The sequence below is a fragment of the Camelus dromedarius genome, chromosome 2, assembly GCF_036321535.1.
Source record: "Camelus dromedarius isolate mCamDro1 chromosome 2, mCamDro1.pat, whole genome shotgun sequence".
NCBI classification, from domain to species: Eukaryota; Metazoa; Chordata; class Mammalia; order Artiodactyla; family Camelidae; genus Camelus; species Camelus dromedarius.
Window position 1 is genome coordinate 39,327,726 of NC_087437.1, and position 17,449 is coordinate 39,345,174.

The following is a 17,449-nucleotide window of genomic DNA, read 5'->3' on the forward strand; positions in this document are numbered from 1 at the left end:
GTTTAGCCATTAATTGTTTGTTAAACATAGATATCTCAACCTTACAAATAGAATCACTGGCTTTCAGACATCTTTGAAAGTCAAGAAGTGAGAATCTAGAGAGAGATGAAGTCAAGGGATTCTGACTGGTGAATACCTTTAGCAAATGCTCTGGAGCCAATGAGGATGTACAGGGAGATTACCAACATATACTTTTGAGAAAGTCATTTTGTGAAAGTGTTACCTGAGAGTATTGGGAGGCCTTGACACTAAGAATGGAAGCAACCAGGTCCTTTCCATGGCATCTTTAATACTTCTGTCTTCAACTATCATAAGACTGATCACTGGAAAATCTGAGAAATTATAATAGAGCATCTTTAAGGGAGAAAAAATTTCTGGTGTTGAGGTTGAGCTTGAAATTTGTGTCACTGATTGTAATTAAATAACATTTAGCTGCCTCAGTGTAAATTTGTACAGATTCTAAAAGAAGTTTTTCTTAAAAATTTAGAAGTATAAATTGGCTCATATAGTTTGCAAGACAGGTATGTATTTAATTTTACAAATAAGTCAAGAATATCTCTCTGGCTGTTTATCCAATACATCTTTTGAAAAGTAGAAGAATATGACAAAGACTCACTTGAAATAAATATTTTAATCATAGGCAAGTTCTGATTTTTTAAATCATATTTTTATCTCATATTTATTAAAAACCTAAATAAGGTTTTAAATTGTACTAGGAATACATAAAATAAAAGTTTTTTACTTAAACATTTTCCAAAATTGTGACTAATAATCAAGTCTTTAAGATGATTTCCAGTCAGTTTAAGCTGTTCAAGCTAAATTGCAACGTATTATTTTACACTGCAGTTAAACTAACGCATTTAGTGAAATCCATGCCAACTCCTACATCCAAATTACCTTCTTATTTACATTCTTCAAGTTACACAGGAAGTTAAGAAACAGCAATTTCTTTTGAATTTGAAATGCCTTACCTGTGCATAAGAATGCAAGGTACTGAGAGATTTAAGATTATAGTCAGTGAAAGATTTTATCCTATGTGGCTTTAGGGCTACCATTTTGAAATGAAACATTTTCTTGATAAAATACACGTATTTTAACCATCTTTAATAAAGAGAAAAAGATGATTGAATCAAGACTCAGGAGACCTAAGAATTTCACCTTAGACCCTACCACTTCTCCATGTAAAATCTTCAATGCTTTACTATTGAACTTAAATTAATTCCAAAATCCTTACTGTGGACCACAGTGTCTTACATGGGCAGCCAAAGAGGTCTCCCTGTTGTTCTTTGAGTATGCTATGCCTTTTCTACCTCAATGTCTTGAGACCTTTTTTCCAGCCAGGCTCTCCTTTTCAGCTACGGTCTCTCACATTGTCCTGTTTATTTCCTTCACAGCACTCACATTAGTCTGTGATGATTTTTCTTGTTGGTTTATTCATACACTGTCTCCCTCACGCCACAGAATGAATGTTCCAGGAGGGCAGGGACATGGTCCTAGTCACTGCTATGCATCTGAAGTCTACCCCTGTGTATCTGTTAAGTGTCATGGATGATAACACTAGATTTTCCACCAATTGGCAGACCACTACCTAAAACCAAATTTCTGATAGCTGCATCCTTTTTCCATCAAACCACAATTCATAAAGCACCTTCTATATAGATGCTAGACATATGGGCAGATCAAGTTGTATGAGTCAGGTCCCTGCCTTCAAAGAATTGTGTATAATCTATTCAAAGATGTAAAACATGTCCTGTAATTGAGTAATTGTAGAAGTTTTGCCTTTTAAATTTCATTGTCCATATATGTTCATTAATGGTATATATAAATGCAATTTATTTGTATGTGTTTATCTTGTGAATTTGTCTCTTTCTCCTTCATTTCTGTCAGCTTTTGCTTTGCATATTTTGCAGTTCTCTTATTCGGTGCATGTACGTTTGGGATTGTTATGCCTTCTTGGTGCACTGACCCTTTTATTATTCCTTCTATTAATATATAATGTCTCTTTCTGTCTCTGACGATTTTCTTTGCATTGAGGTTGACTTTAATTGGTATTTATATAGCCATTCCTCCTTTCTTTTGATTAATGTTTGCATGATATGTATTTTTTCCATCCTTTTCTTTTGACTTGCATATATAATTATATTTGGAATGAGTTTCATGTAGACGGTATATGGTTAGGTCATGTTTTTTAATTCGCTCTTCAAATATGGACCTTTTAATTGATGTAATACAATTTTAACCTTTTACATAAATATCATTATTGATATGTTACAGCTTGTCTGCCATTCCTGTTTGCTGTTTCTGTTTTTTTTTTCTGTAACTTTTTCTTGTCTTCTTGTTCATTACTATAACATCTTTTTGAATTCTATTTTGTTTTATTCATCACAGTTTTGAACGTATCTGTTTACCTAGCGTTTTACTGGTTGCTCCAGATATTAAATTACATACAACTAACTTATCTGCTGGTAGCATCATTTTATCAGTTCAAATGAAATGTGGAAACTTAACTTACTCTCCCTTTACTCTTCTCCATTTATATATATAATTATTTAACTGTTTCCTATATGTGCATTTAGAGCCACATCAGACAATCTTATAAGTTGTGCTTCAGTCATTAAGTATAATTCAGAGGATTCATGAGGGAAAGGGAGGTTTATTGTGTGTGTGTATATATATATATTTTTTTTCTTATTCTTGCTCTTTCTTCCTGACATTCTTGTTCTTTTTTTTTCTCTCCTGATGTTCCACTATTCCTTTTTCTAAAAAAATGTTTTTTCCTTTCTGTTTAGAAAAAGGACATTATTCTAGAGTAGTCTGCTCTAGATAGATTCTCTTAGTTTTCCTTTATGTGGGAATATCTTGGTTTCTCTTTCATTCCTGCAGGGTAATTTTGCTGGATGTAAGATTCTGGATTGTTTTCTTTGATCAGTTGAAAATGGTGTCACTTCCTTCTGGTTTCCATGATTCCATGAGAAATCTTGTGTTATTTTACATTTTTCTCTTATAGAAAAGTGTCATTTTTTTTTTCTTGTTGCTTTAAGGATTTTTCCTTTGACTTTAATTATCAGAAGATTGACTATGATGTGTCTTAGTGTGGATTTCTTTGGGTTTGATTTGCTTGGGCTTCAGGCAGCTTCCTGGATCTATAGATGTCAGTTTTTTTGCCAAATTTGGGAAAAATTTTTGCCTTATTTCTTTGAGCATATTTTCAGCCCTACTTTTTCTCTTCTATCCCCTAAGACTTAATTGACACAATGTTGTAGCTTTGTTATAGTTACATAGGTCTCTGTAGCTCCTTTTTTTTTTTTTTTTCTTTTTCAATTTGTTTTCTTTCTGTAGTTCAGCTGGGTAATTTCTATTGTTTTATCTTCCATTTGCTGATTCTTCCCTCTGTCCCCTCCATTCTGCTTTTTTAGCCCATTCATTGATTTTTTAAATTTCCTTTATTGTATTACTCAATTCTAAAATTTCCATTTGGTTCTTCTTTATACCTTCTATTTCTTTGCTGAGACTCCATTTCATTTGTTTTAAGCATGTTAGTAATTGCTCATTGAAGCATTTTTATAATGGTGGCTTTAAAATCTTCATCAGATAATTCTAACATCTCTCATATACTGATATTGGCATTGACTGATTGACTATTTAAATCATTTTGAGATTTTCCTGATCCTTGACATTATTAGTGATTTTCTATTGAAACCTGGACATTTTGAGTATTATGAGACTTGGGACCTTATTTAAATCTTCTATTTTAGTTGGTTTTCTTTGACACGTCTCTGGGAGGGGTAAAAGGAGAGGATGCTACCTTGTCATTGCCCAGTGGAGGTAGACATCCAAGCTTCCTATCTAGCTTCTGAGGGCTCCTGAGGAGCATATACCTCATTACTGCTGTGCAGGAATGGGAGTTTTAGCTCTCCAGGAGGCCTTCACTGACACTGCTTGGCTAGGAGGTATAAATGTGCCTTCTTACTGTTCCCATGTGGCTTTCATGGACACCATGGTGGAGTGGCCTCCTTATCACTGAGTGGTGGTGAAAGTTTCCTCTAATAACACACCAGGGAGAGGTGAAAAAATACCTTATTACGGCCTGGTAAGAGGGACAGTCTGGGCTCACCACTCAACCTTTGGTATCATGGGTCGGGATGGAGTTACATTTTTTTTTAAACGACGTTTGGCCACAGCAGAGCATTATTTAGTAGAACTTTGCTGTCTTGTTAGGCTGCCTCTTTCCTAGTTCTTGGCTAGAAAGTCTCCTTCTAAAATTCAAATATCTGCTTGATATTGTCCTACTGGTCACCTGCACTTTCTTTATTTAAATTGTTTAGGACCCTTTTTCCTTTCTGTTCTTCATTTTGGATAATGTATACTGTTATGTTTTTCAGGTTCTGTAATTTTCTAATGATGTAATCTGCTGTTAGTCCCAGTTAGTGAAATTTTTATTTCAGATCTTGTATTCTTCTTCTCTAGAAATTCCTTTTGGTAACTTTTAATACCTTCTATTTTTCTCCTTATTAGATGATTTTTTTTCTTCAAATGTTCATGCATATTGGGTTTATTTATAGTACCATTTTAGTATCCTTATCTGCTGATTTCATCATCACTAGTATTTCTAAGTCTGTTTTTATTGAATGAGTTTTCTCCTGGTTATGGGTCATAATTTCTCACCCTTTTTGCATGTTTATTAATTTTTATGTGATACAGAACATTATGAATTTTACATGGTTGAGTGCTGGCTTTTGTTGTTTTCCTTTAAAAGTATTGCACGTGTTTTCTGGATGCCAAGTTACGTACAGGTACAGGCTCTTCTGGGATCTCTACTGAATGCCCCATATAGTTAATGACGTATCTTCAGTCTGGCTGCTGAGAACTGGTTCCTGGCTATCTGTGTGCTCTGGGAATTGTTTGGCTAACAGGTACCCTAATTTGTCTTTCCAGTGTGTCATTCTTTGCCTTACTTCATGGAGATTTACCCTATGCATACACGGAATTACATTTAGTCAAAGGATCATTTATTTACATTTAGTTCCGTGTATACACAGAATTGCATTTGGTTCAAGAGGACCATCATATAGATTTCTGGAGTTTTTTTCCTCTATACAACACTCTCCCGCCACCCCAGCCCCTTTGTAACACTCCACAAATTCTATTTGTGTTACCAGTCATGAACTCTGATCTGCCTCTTTAATTTAGGAAAATCATTGAGCTCTCCTTTGGTTTCTCTTTCTTGTGCTATAATCCAGAAATTTCCTCCAGCAAAACTCAGAGCAGTAATTTAGCTTTGTTTCTCTTCGCTCATGGTTCTACCTCCTGTGCTTTCTGTTGTCCAATACTTACAAACTGTTGTGTCACGTGTTTTCACCTGGTTTTCTAGTTGTTTATGGTAGAAGGTAAGTCCAGCCATGCTACTTTTTCAGGGTCAGGATCCATGCTTGGGCAGGCCCCATTTAATGCTGCCATGTAAAGGACACTGTCCTTTATCTCTAAACACAAAAGAAGCATTAGAATCTTGACTGAAAATAATGTTTGTGTCCCACATGCTACTTTCAAATGTCCTCCTCTATTCTAGCGACCAAGAATAAAACTGCAAGTTTATAGCCAAATGCTTCATTGTAGGAGATTTTTTTTTAAAATGATTCTTCTAGAGTCTAATCCATATGGGTTAAGTTTGCAGTTAAAATCAGTCTCAAAAACAGAAGGGACTTTTGACAGTGCAGTGGTTTGCTGTAGGGAGGTTATACGTAGCCATTTTCTGGAAGGATAACCCCTCAAGAGTTGGAGACCTCGGGCACCAGGAAGGCATTAAGAGCAACAGGAAATTAAGTAAATTTAGAGAAGAGGTTTCCAGGGGTGGTGGTTAATGAGAAGAACATATCAAAGATATATTGCAATCTACCTTACAATCTTAGATCTGGTGGAATTGACCTCTCACTTTTTAGAGTTAAGAGGAGAAGTTACCTATCCCATTGTCTTAAGAGCTGGTGGTAGAGGATATGGAAAGTAAGTTTCTGGTATAAACATCGCTGTGTCGGTCAACATCATTTTCTTAATCTGTGACAAAATGTACAGATACAATCAAGAAAGCAAGCGAAAACAAAAAGGTCCAGCAAATTATATTTTTTGTGAAATTGGGGGGCAGATTGAATCTGTATACTTGAACATAAGAGTTTCATGGAGAGCTGATACTGAGCAGAAGCAACACAAGGAGAAAAAAGATGGGGAAAGATAAGAAAAGGAGGAAGGAGATAATAAAGATTAGAATAGAAATCAATGAAGTAGAGAATAGAAAAACAAGAGAAAAAATCAAACCAGAAGTTGGTCCTTTGAAAACATTGATAAAATTGACAAATGCTTAGCTAGACTGATAAAGGAAAAAAGAGAGGTGACTTAAATTACTAAAGTCATAAATGAAGGCGGGGCCTCACTACTGGTCCCAAGGAAATTTTAAAAAGCGCAAAGTAATACTATGAACAGCTGTATCACAACGAACCTAGATAATTTAGATGAAATGAATAAATTCCTAGGATGACAAGAACTACAGAAACTGACTTTTGAAGATATAGAAAATCTGATTAGACATATAATAAGTAAAGCTAGACTTATCATAGTGACCATTTCATAATGTATTTAAATATCAAATCACTATGTTGTACAGCTGAAACCGACATAATATTGTATGTCAACTAGATTTCAATTTTAAAAAAAGGTAAAAATAAGTAAATAAAATGGTATAGTATTTGCATGTGACCTATACACATCCTCCTGTGGGGTAAAAAAAAAAAAAAAAAAAGAGGGCTAGAATTAGTAATTTTAAAACTTTCCATAAAGAAAAGTTCAGGCCCAGATGGTTTCAGTGGTGAACTATACCAAACATTTAAAGTATAATTAGTACATATTCTTTACAAATTATCCCAAAATACAGAAGAGAGCAATTCCCAGCTCATTCCATGAGATCAGCTGATACACTGATACCAAAACCAGGTAAGGATATCACAGGAAACAAAACTGCAGACCAATATCTCTTATGCATATTTTTACATATAGATGTAAAAAGCCTCAACAAAATACTAGTAAACCAAATCCAACAATGTATAAAAGGGATTATGCATTATGATCAAGTAGGATTTATGTCAGGAAATCAAGAGAGGGTCAACATCTGAAAATCAATTAATGTAGTGTAGTATACTGTATAAAAAACCATCTCTCGATAGGTGCAAAAAAAAATACTTGACAAAATCCAACTCCCTTTTATGATAAAAGAACTCAACAAACTAGAAATAGAAGAGAACTTCCTCTACCTGATAAACTGACCCTATGGAAAAACACACAGATGACATTATACCTAACAGAGAAATCCTGAAAGCTCTCTCCCTATAACCAGGAATAAGACAAGGACATTTGTTCTTTCCACTTCTATTCAACATTGTACCAGAAGTTCTAGACAGATCAAAAAGGCAAGAAAATAGGAGCCATCCAAATTAGAAAGGGGGACGTAAGGTTTCTCTATTTGCAGATGACAGGATCTTATAATAGAAAATCGTAAGGAATCCACCTTTAAAAAAAAAACTATTAGAACTAATTAAGAAATTCAGCTAAATTGCAGGATAAAAGATCAAAATATAAAAATCAATTGGATTTCTATATAATGGCAATGAAAAATCTGGAAGTAAAATTAAGAAGCCATTCTGGTTTACAATAGCATCAAAAAGAATAAAATACATAGGAACAAATTTAACAAAAGAGTGCAAAAATTATTTAATGGAAACTATAAAACATTGTTGAAATAAGTTAGATACTAAAATAAATGGAGAGACACCTCATGTTCATGGATTGGATAACTTAATACTGTTCGAATGGCAATAATCCCCCGAACTGACCTACAGATTCAATTCAGTCTCTCCCTGCATAAAAGCAAAGATCAGAACAATGTATATTGTATCTGTGATTGATAGATAGATAGGTAGATAGATAGATAGATAGATAGATAGATAGATAGATAGATAGACAGACAGACATTTAAATTACTTATATTTCATAAAGAAAGTCTGGAAGGATTTACAATAAGCTAATGAAAGCATCAATGTATGATAGTGGTTGGGTTGGAACCAGGTGAATGTGGGCATATGGTAGCTTTATATGCTGTTCTGCTTTTTGTATTCTGTGCATTATTTTTAAAAAGGGAAGAGGGAGCAGGCAGGAGTAGAAATTCGCACCCCAACAACTGTAATGTAGTCAAGGCTGATACAGAGTCAGGCCAGAATCACTTAACTCATCAATTCAATGTATAAGCTCTGTGTGGAGGTATCCTTGGTAGGATGCGTGGCCTCGCATTCCTTTGGACGTCCCGAGAATACGACTAAGACTAACTAAGACAAGAGCAAGTGAGAGGAGAAGGAGGTCGGGGCTAAGTCTGGTGGAATCTGAACTTCCCTATGCCATCTCCATGGCAGCTGTAGCCAAGAATCTCCCATGTCGCTCTGGTTGGCCTTCTCCTCACACCGAGGTTGCTTAGCCAATGGCAGAGGAGATCTAGAGGCAATAAAAGGTTTATCTGAGAATAACTGCTCCTCAGAGGAGCAGAGGAGGTGGAGAGAGAAGGAGGAGAAAATGTGAAGGTAGATGGAGATGTTCCTGCTGACTCTCTCTAACTTTGGGTACAAGAGCACAGCAGACATACTTTTGAGAAGCATAAAGTTAGCCAATTCTTTGGCTCTGATCTGCATTTGGATTTGTTCAGATTTGGGAGCTCAGATCACAAAATGGGAAGCCTTTTGTTGAATTGGTTTCATCTGAAAGTGGGGAAAGAACTTTCTGGAGTTTTTCCCCTCTTTATATGAGAAACCCTGTGGTCCTAGTTCTCTTACCTCTTCCACACTTCCACTCTGTATTTCTTTCTAAAGGTAATGAATTGCCAACTATCACTGCTGAATTGCTTTCAGAGGTGGACCCCTGCACGGGTAGGAATGGATATGCCCACATCTGTCAGAGTGAGAATGGCTTGGCCAGGTGTGCCCGTCATCCAGGGTACCAGCTGTCTGAAGACAAAAAGGCCTGTGCAGGTAGGACATTGAAGCTGATGGATTAATTGGGTAATTGTTTGAAATTTTGTGGTAATTCAGTTTTGAATAGTCAGAACAGCTAGGAGAATGGTGTTTTCATTTATGCTTAAAAAGGAACATTTATATTCTTATTTGATCATTCTGAAAGGTATTTTATGATACTATAAAAACGCAGTGAAATTTTTAGTTACAAAAAAATGATCTGGTGTGGTTTCAGAATGAATGCTTTTTGCTTTCTTTTTCTCATTCTGCAGTTAATTTCAGAATTAATATTTCAAAACCTTCCATAACCACACAGGGAGTTTTTTATTACATGCTACAGAAGGTGGGGATAACCTTTGAAAAACAAGTATGTGCAAATGAGTGTTCTCAGAAGTTAGGAATAATTAAAACTGAAAAAAAAAAAAAGAAACTCTATAAATACAAGGTTACATATTTCTGTTTCCTAGAAATAGCAAAACAGACATACTTCAATTCAAAGATGAAAGTGATAAATTACTTCAAGACCAGAACTGATAAATGAAGCCATTCCTGTGGGACAGTCTTTGTTTTAATAACTTCTGAGAAATCACAGAATCCTTCATTTTTATCACGACTTTGCCATGAAATGAGAAACAGTTTATTTGGATTAATTATGAAAATACAAAATGTTTCCTGACTTATGGGACTGATAAACACTTTGCAAAATTGCAAAAGAATTAGATACGAAAATTAGTATTAAGTTAGGTTTTTTTTTTTTCTTTCTTTCTTTAAGCCAAAACTAAGATAAAATTTTTGGTGGATTGTGTTAACATACTTTTCTGACAAAGAACATTTCTGTTTTGGTCCTCTGTTTACATAACACCTACCTTGCTCAACATCTGGTAAAGAATAAGATCTCATTCAATATTTGTAGAAAATTGATAAATACATACATATATAGATATATACATATGCACCTATATATATCTATGTAAAATCTTTTTCAAATTTTTATTTTAATATCTGGTGCGTTATTCCTAGGAAGTCTATCCCCAAAGGCACTGCCTGCTTAGGGTTTTACAAATACCTTAGAAGGAGTACTTGTCTCAAGAGTCCTAATGGGGATGACATGCTGGCCAGTATAAGGAGGAAGTTCTAGTTGGGAAAATGATGGTGAGACCTGTCCACTTAAAGGGAAGGAGCAAGGACTACCTGGGCTACAAAATGATGTTACTTGACTATTGGTGTCAGGAGAGAGAGAGGGCACCAGTGTTTAAATGGCACTGCCCTGTGACAATCATAGGTACAACATCCACTGTGGATTTCTACCGATGACAGCCCCAGATCTGCTTTGTGTATGACCACTTATACTGTGTACTTTAAATCAGAGAGATAGCATTTTCGGTGAAGAATTTGATATATATTTCTAAAGACAAATTACAATGACTTTCACTCTGTAGGGGATAGAAAAGGCCTATTTGTTTGTTTGTTTTCTGTTCTCTTTCTTTGAATTGACAGATATTAGTAAGTTCTAATAGAGAGAAGTGTTTAAGAGCCTAAGACCAACACTAGAGTTAATGTCATTAGCAGTTGGTTTATTTGCACATATGGAGCCTATGTGATACTTTATTGTTACACTTAATGTTGGCGGGGGGGGGGGGTGGGCAGGGGATGCTTTCCAGTTCATTTTTATAGTTTACAAATAAATTTTAATTCCAGCTTGGAAGTCACCACTACTGTGTATCTCTTTCTGCAGCCATCAACAAGTGTGCTGAAGGGCTCGCTCCCTGTAGCCATCGCTGTGTGAACACAGTGGGATCTTTCATGTGTGCCTGCCACCCTGGCTTTGAGCTGGGAGCTGATGGAAAACAGTGTTATAGTAAGTGGCAACAGTTGCAGCCCAGGAAATGTGTGGCATTTTACAAGTGTTAAACAACAGTAGTGAAGAAAAGAGCTGCACTGAATATCTTGCCAAAGCAGAAGCTCCTGAGAATGTTTGCCACTGGGGTAGGGTCGGGTGGGAGCTGAGAAGGCCAACCTCTTTGTTTTAATTTGAAGATGCAAGGGTCCAGAGTCCATCGAAAGTGGTTGGCATCATGATCCACAGCGTGGACCGCAAGGGCTAAGTCTCAGGTCTTCCGGCTAGGGGCGCTCTTGGACCCAAGGCTCTCCTTTGTGAAGAGTCTGTCTTCCTTCACCACATCTGCAATGAAGTATTTATGGAACACTAGTAACTACGTTGTAAAACTCAGGGAGAATGAACTAGTGGGAGAGAAGGAGCCAGCAGCACAAAGAGCAGCTCTAGATTGTGGTACCGTGTCTCATTTCCGGTCTCAGTTCCAAAGATGCTCTTCCCAGTTCTCTACATGTTAGTAAACCATCCATTCCAGGTCGAAGCCAAAAATCCAATCATGCAAAATCAGTAAGGGACTGAACTGAAACTGAACAAGGATCTTTAGGTTCCAAATATTCTACCCTTTCAAGTTCATCATGTATTTGTATATATCATATGTCTCTTTATCAGTTTTAACCAAGGAAGAGGATAAAAATGGTGATGAATAGAATAAGTAATGTTGTGTTCTTACCTAAGCTCTCTCGTGAAGAGACATTTTTAACTTCACTGAATTCTTCATTCTCCTCCACTGCATGAAATTTTATGTTTCTTTAATGCCTGGGTGGCCAACGTAGCCTTAAGGTCTGTTGGTATATTTCTACTGCTTAAAGACAGTGCAGTTTCGCTACAGTGATATTTGTCTTTTAAAGAGCAAACTAAATAAAATGGGAGAGAAGAATTAACTACTAATTAGGATACAGCTTCTTCTGAAGTGAGTCTTTCTCTCAGTGCCCTGAGGAGTCCTTTCAGGCAGAGAGAAATGTGGATGGGTTTTTCTTTCTTATAAATATTTTGGCTTTTTAATGTGGCCAGAGGTTTAGGAGATGAGTATATTTTACAGATGCCTGAAATAAAATCTTCTGCAATCTGACTGGTGCGTTCCCAGTTATCATGAAAGAGGGGGCCATTATTGCTAATGAGTTATGAGGTACAGGCCTTCTGTAGAATTTACTTGGGAAAGCAATTTGCCCTAGAGTTGAATACATTTGGTAGAAGTGTATTTTTACATTTATTTCCCTTATGTGAATATTTGGCTAAGTTCTTTGTGTAGCTCTCACCAGACCTCAGTGTTTACTAAGTGACTTACAAAACTTTCTTGGTGAAAACTGGTATTTTGAATTGTTTCACAACTTGTAGGTGGAGTAAATGTTTTCAGAACATGGTGATGTTTAACAATGAATTATGTGTCCTTCATATAACAGTATATTTTAGGTGAATATTGTTTTAACTTCGTTTTAGGGCAACAGTATTTTGTATTTATATAGTGTCTTCTCAGAGGCCCTCAAAATACTGTATAGCATATACATCAAATCCTCAAAATATAATATGAATGAACTATCACTATATTGTGATTAGAAAGTGGAAAATTCCAGATCTCACGTGGTTAAATAAAACTTCCCCCAAATTACCAAGCAATATATAGTGAACTTAAATTCCATACATATTTAATTCATATATACTATATCGAGTAAATAATGACTATTTGCTACATATGAAAAACTATAGGGATCATTTTTAAAGTTTTTTTTTTACATTATATATTTTTAAAAATATGATGGTTAAACATCATTTTCATCTGTATCAGGAACACAAAATCTCAGCTTACTTCCGGTGGCCAGTTATAGATCTGAGTATGCACTGGTTTTAGTCCCATACTTTTTATGAAGTTACTATAATGTCATTTATATTTAAAGTAAATTACACCAGCAGTCCTAGAGCTGCATTGATCACTGGAGAAAAAAGAAACAAGAATAGCAGCCAGAATTTGGAATGTTTCCCTAAAGAGTATGTTAACATATTGTGAAAAATATCAGTTCCCTTAATTATTTCAATCTCTCCTTTAGTTTTCTAATTGTACTTGGTCCTGAACTAGCTGTTTCTAAACCCAAAGGCGTTCTTATTTTCAACAACAAATTGATTCGCATAATCCTTCTTTTGTTTATTTAATCATTCAAAACCTGTTTTTGAACATCTGTTATGAGCTGGTAATACAAGGCACAGAGGAGTGACAGGGATGTGCACTGGGTGCTCTGGGAGCACCCTCTGCCTGCTGTAGACTGGAGGCTGGGGTCAGGAGGATGATTTCTGTGCTGTGACTGCACAGGGACTGTAGCAGTTACCTTGGCAGTTTGAATGGTGATACAGGCTTTCAAGGGATGCCACAATCTCAAGTACCCTTGTCCTGTTCTTTCCCATATTTCTCCTTTCAAAGGATTTAAGAGTTCAGAATGGAAGGAAATGAATCAGTGTAATCACTCTCATAAGAGGTGTGTCCAAGCTACACAAATGAAGAACAAGAGAGGCCAAATGGTGAAAAGAGCAAAGTATCTAATTCCTTATTTTAAACAATGATTCAAAGCATCCTTTTGTTTTTCATTTTCTCATTTAGAAAATGATTGATCATAATACCTGTACAGTCAGGACAATTGGCATCCATCTAGTGAGGCTGAAGTCCCCCCAGATGCCCCAAATTAGTGGCACGTACTGGGATCAGCAAATTGGTTTTCAGAGTAATAGTATGTTTATGTCATAAGTGACTCTCATATATATCAAACTGATTTGCACACTGGCTTGATACTAGTTACATGTAATCAGCTAATTCATTGGTTTTGTGCTATTTTTAACAGTATTTCCATGTACTCATAGACTATAAAAAGGACAGGCAATAACATACCATTAGCTTGAGAACAGAAATGTCAACTGGCAGACATCCTATTTGCTTTCTGATCATTGATTCAGTACATACATTTTTTTTATGTCCTAAAGATACTGAGAATTCCCAGAGGTGAGTGCCCTTTAAGATGTGTTTAAATTACCACTGGTGAACTCGTTACCTTCCTCCATTGCTCTGTCAATTGAACATTGTTTATAGATTTATTAGTATTTCGATACAGTACAGACATTTACAATGCTTAATAACCTTCAGACTTTTATGAGTTTAGAGTGTTAACAGGTTTCCAGTAAAGTCTGTCATCTTCCCAACCAAAAACGTGTACCCATGGTGGACATACATTCAGATTTCTCTGTTGTTATGCTAATAATCCTCTTTTGCTTGTTTTGGAAAGGGATTGAATTGGAGGTTGTCAATAGCTGTGAAAAGAACAATGGTGGTTGTTCCCACCACTGTGAACATACAGTTGGTGGGCACCGTTGCTCCTGTAACCATGGACACCGGCTTGATTCAGATGAGAAAACATGCATAGGTAATGTATGGTAAATGCCATCTTCCTTCAGAAGTTGTCCTGGATTCATTTAGCCCTTTCCTCTCTAATACTTAGTGCTGTAACGTAGCCACATCTCTCAAACTGCAAGGAGAAGTAAATTGAACAGTGTCTCTGGCTACTGGATAAATGTAAAAGAAATATTGACAGAAGATATTATTGTGTTTAGATATTTACTTTGAAGTTAAAGGAGATTTAAAACATATTAACAATATATATGGACTTAACAGTTTTATTTCTGGAAACTGTTCCAAGGCTTATCTAACCATTTAATGTAATTCGTAATTCAAACAACAAATGCTACCGCGCACCTACTTCTCTCCATCTCAAACAGAAGCTAAATCACGTGCACAGGGTTTCAACTTGGTGATGATTTGGAGGCGTGTTCACCTTTGTTGTGGCAGGTAACTACATTCCAAAAGAAAATTTTAAAGGGTATTATTCTTTGGAAGTCACAGCTCAAGCCCATTTTTAATGGATAGCTTTTTCAACATATTAGAACTTATATCATTTGCGACAATGAGAAGAATAAATTCCACCCCAGCCTTGCTTTATAATGAAATGTTTAATCTAGAACTTCTGAGAAAAAGAAACATCTACCAGAAATAGGGAAAGCATCAAACTGTATTACTATATGCGCGAGGTCTAAGGGAACCTACAAGCCTCTAAGGCAATTTTCCGTTATTCAGGAATTACGATACCATATTTGCTTGTTTTCTTTTGTGATACTTTATATCGTCTTTCTTAAAAATTACGATATGAGTACTAAAAAAATTTTTTTGACCATTTCATGCTACTCAGTATGGTTAGACATGTTGGAGAACCATAAAAGAGAAGGTAAATTTCAAAGGCCTAAGCACTTGGGTTTTTGGGTTTTTTTTTGGCACTACTGTGACAGAGTGAACTTCAAGGGATTTTGAAGTTCTCTGCTTTCATAAATTATTTAACCAAAACAATGTCATTACTTGTGTATCTTGATCCAATATTACCTTCTACATTTCTCAGAATCTACAGTGTTTAACTTAATGAAACCAGGTGCTTGCCTTACCTCTTTTTATGTAATGAAAAATACGCTTATGATTTTCCACCTTGCTAATATTTGTTTCTTTGGGGGAAAAAAAAGGGCTTCCTTCCGTCTTTCCTCCCTCCCTCACTCCATTCCTTCCTACTTATCTTTCTCATCTGACTATTGGATAAGGGAAAATGGAATTTTGCTAAACCTTTTGTTTGCAGCTTATAATTTGGTATCTTTTGTTATTCTTTGAAAAGTACAATTCAGTAAACTTCTTATTTACAGCCAGAAAAATCGCATCTGCCAGGGTCAAAATGTAGAAAATTGCATATTTATGAGATTTCAGCAGTCAACATGACAACATTATGTTCTTCATGGCTCAAATTTATTTCATTTTCCAACAAATAAATAACACTCATTCCTAAAGACCAAATATTCACTAGAGTAGAGGCAATGACTTGTTTGGCGTGTACATATTCATGCTTTGCTTCTTTGCTTGAGAACAGATAAAAGCCATGGATGCTTTGTAAAAACATTCATGCATGAGGGAAATGAAATAATTTTCCTTTTATCTTATTTTAGGATCAACTTTTTTTTACATGAGAACATAAAAATGAATGTGAAAATAAGTCATCCTGTCTGTATGTGGTCAATCTTGCCCAAATGCCAAAATCTATTAGGGCTGAAATCTAGAAATGTGTTAACACAATTTGAAAGACAGCTACACAAAATGCAAGTGTCTGACCAGCAGTAAATTCACTAAATTTAACAGTGGGTAGTGATTAGAAAAAAGTTTTATTCTTATCTTTGAAACTTTGTTCAGTGACTGTGTATGGGGGATAGATACAGAAGGTCAAGTTTTTTTTTAAGGTTTACTTTTGATGCTTTTCTGAAATCACAAGTGAAATGTTTAATTGTTTTGCCTAATTACAATTAATGCTCTATTTATGATTAGGGCTAAATTTTTATGTACAGGTGAATTTCTCCACAGCGTTGCAGTATCTGGTATATTGGCCAGTGTAGGAAATATATAATCATCACAGAGGAGGAAAAGTAAAAAGAAAAAATAAGCAAGCAAAGATTTTACCACATATGATCTGAAAAGGAATAAAGAAATTTAGGAAACAGGTAATGTAAGGGTTGAAGAGACAGGACATTTTAAGAAAGGATGGATGGGGTTTCAGATGAGTTCCAGACATGAGACAAGAAGTAGCCCAGAGGAATGATAACAGAAAAAGAATACAAAACAGATCATAAGATAATAGATGGAGGAACTCATCTTTCCAGTTACGTGACACAGTTGTGCTCCTTGCTAGTTGAGTCCAGAGCATCATGGGACAGGTATGTTTAAGGTTCTGGTGGCATCTGAGGAGACTTCTTAAAAAATCTTGAAATAAGAAAACCCCCAAAACATAAAAGATAATGTTTTAGATAAAATGAAACTGAATTTTTAAAAGTTTTTTTTTTGTCCTCTGTATTCTTACTATTTAAACCAAAGGACAAAGGAAGGCTTAATACAAGAAACGAAAAAAATATAGAGAGTTCTGTGAGTAGCACTGCTTGTGACATTTTGCAGGAGAAAGACTGTTTTGTGTCCAAATGACCTTCATTTAGATATTTTATGGTGACCCCTCACCTTAGCTGATGGATTGCATTTTCTTTCCTTCCTTTCTCTTGTCTGCATCCCCTTACATTGGTACCCTTTCCAAGGTTAATTGAGACACTGACCTTTTATATCTGTGGCTGCTCATGTAGTTATGGAGCAATGGGATTTTGTAAACTCAGCACTGACAGGCCACCCAACTTAACAGCTCAACAAACACAGGGGGTTGAACTGAACCAAGGGCATATAGCCAAAACCCCTGACTACACAATTCCCAGGTGTCTAGCCTGGATGTAGCATTGGGTGAGGAGTCTGTTGCTACTTCTTAGCCAATTCTATGAGAAATGATCACCTCAAAACAGGATAAGTTGATTATCCTTTGGCTGATAGCTTTCAATTTGAAGTCTTCTGGTGCGTTTTGATTTTCCCTAGGGCAATTATATCTTAGGAAGACATGTGCAGGATTATAGAATTCTAAAGACC

The 17,449-nt window shown here is 35.8% G+C and overlaps 1 protein-coding gene across 4 annotated transcripts in view; it reads left to right on the forward strand.

Moving 5' to 3' along the window:
* LOC105085967 (EGF-like and EMI domain-containing protein 1) overlaps window positions 1-11,486 on the forward strand; it is a 423,143-nt gene extending 411,657 nt beyond the window's left edge. For all 4 annotated transcript variants that reach the window (XM_064492592.1, XM_064492589.1, XM_031450749.2 and 1 more), the window contains 2 exons: window positions 8,898-9,056; window positions 10,774-11,486. In XM_064492592.1, the coding sequence (XP_064348662.1) occupies window positions 8,898-9,056; window positions 10,774-10,949 (335 nt within the window). In that variant the 3' untranslated portion in view covers window positions 10,950-11,486. The remainder of the gene's footprint in view (window positions 1-8,897; window positions 9,057-10,773) is intronic.
* Window positions 11,487-17,449: the final 5,963 nt, after the last annotated feature.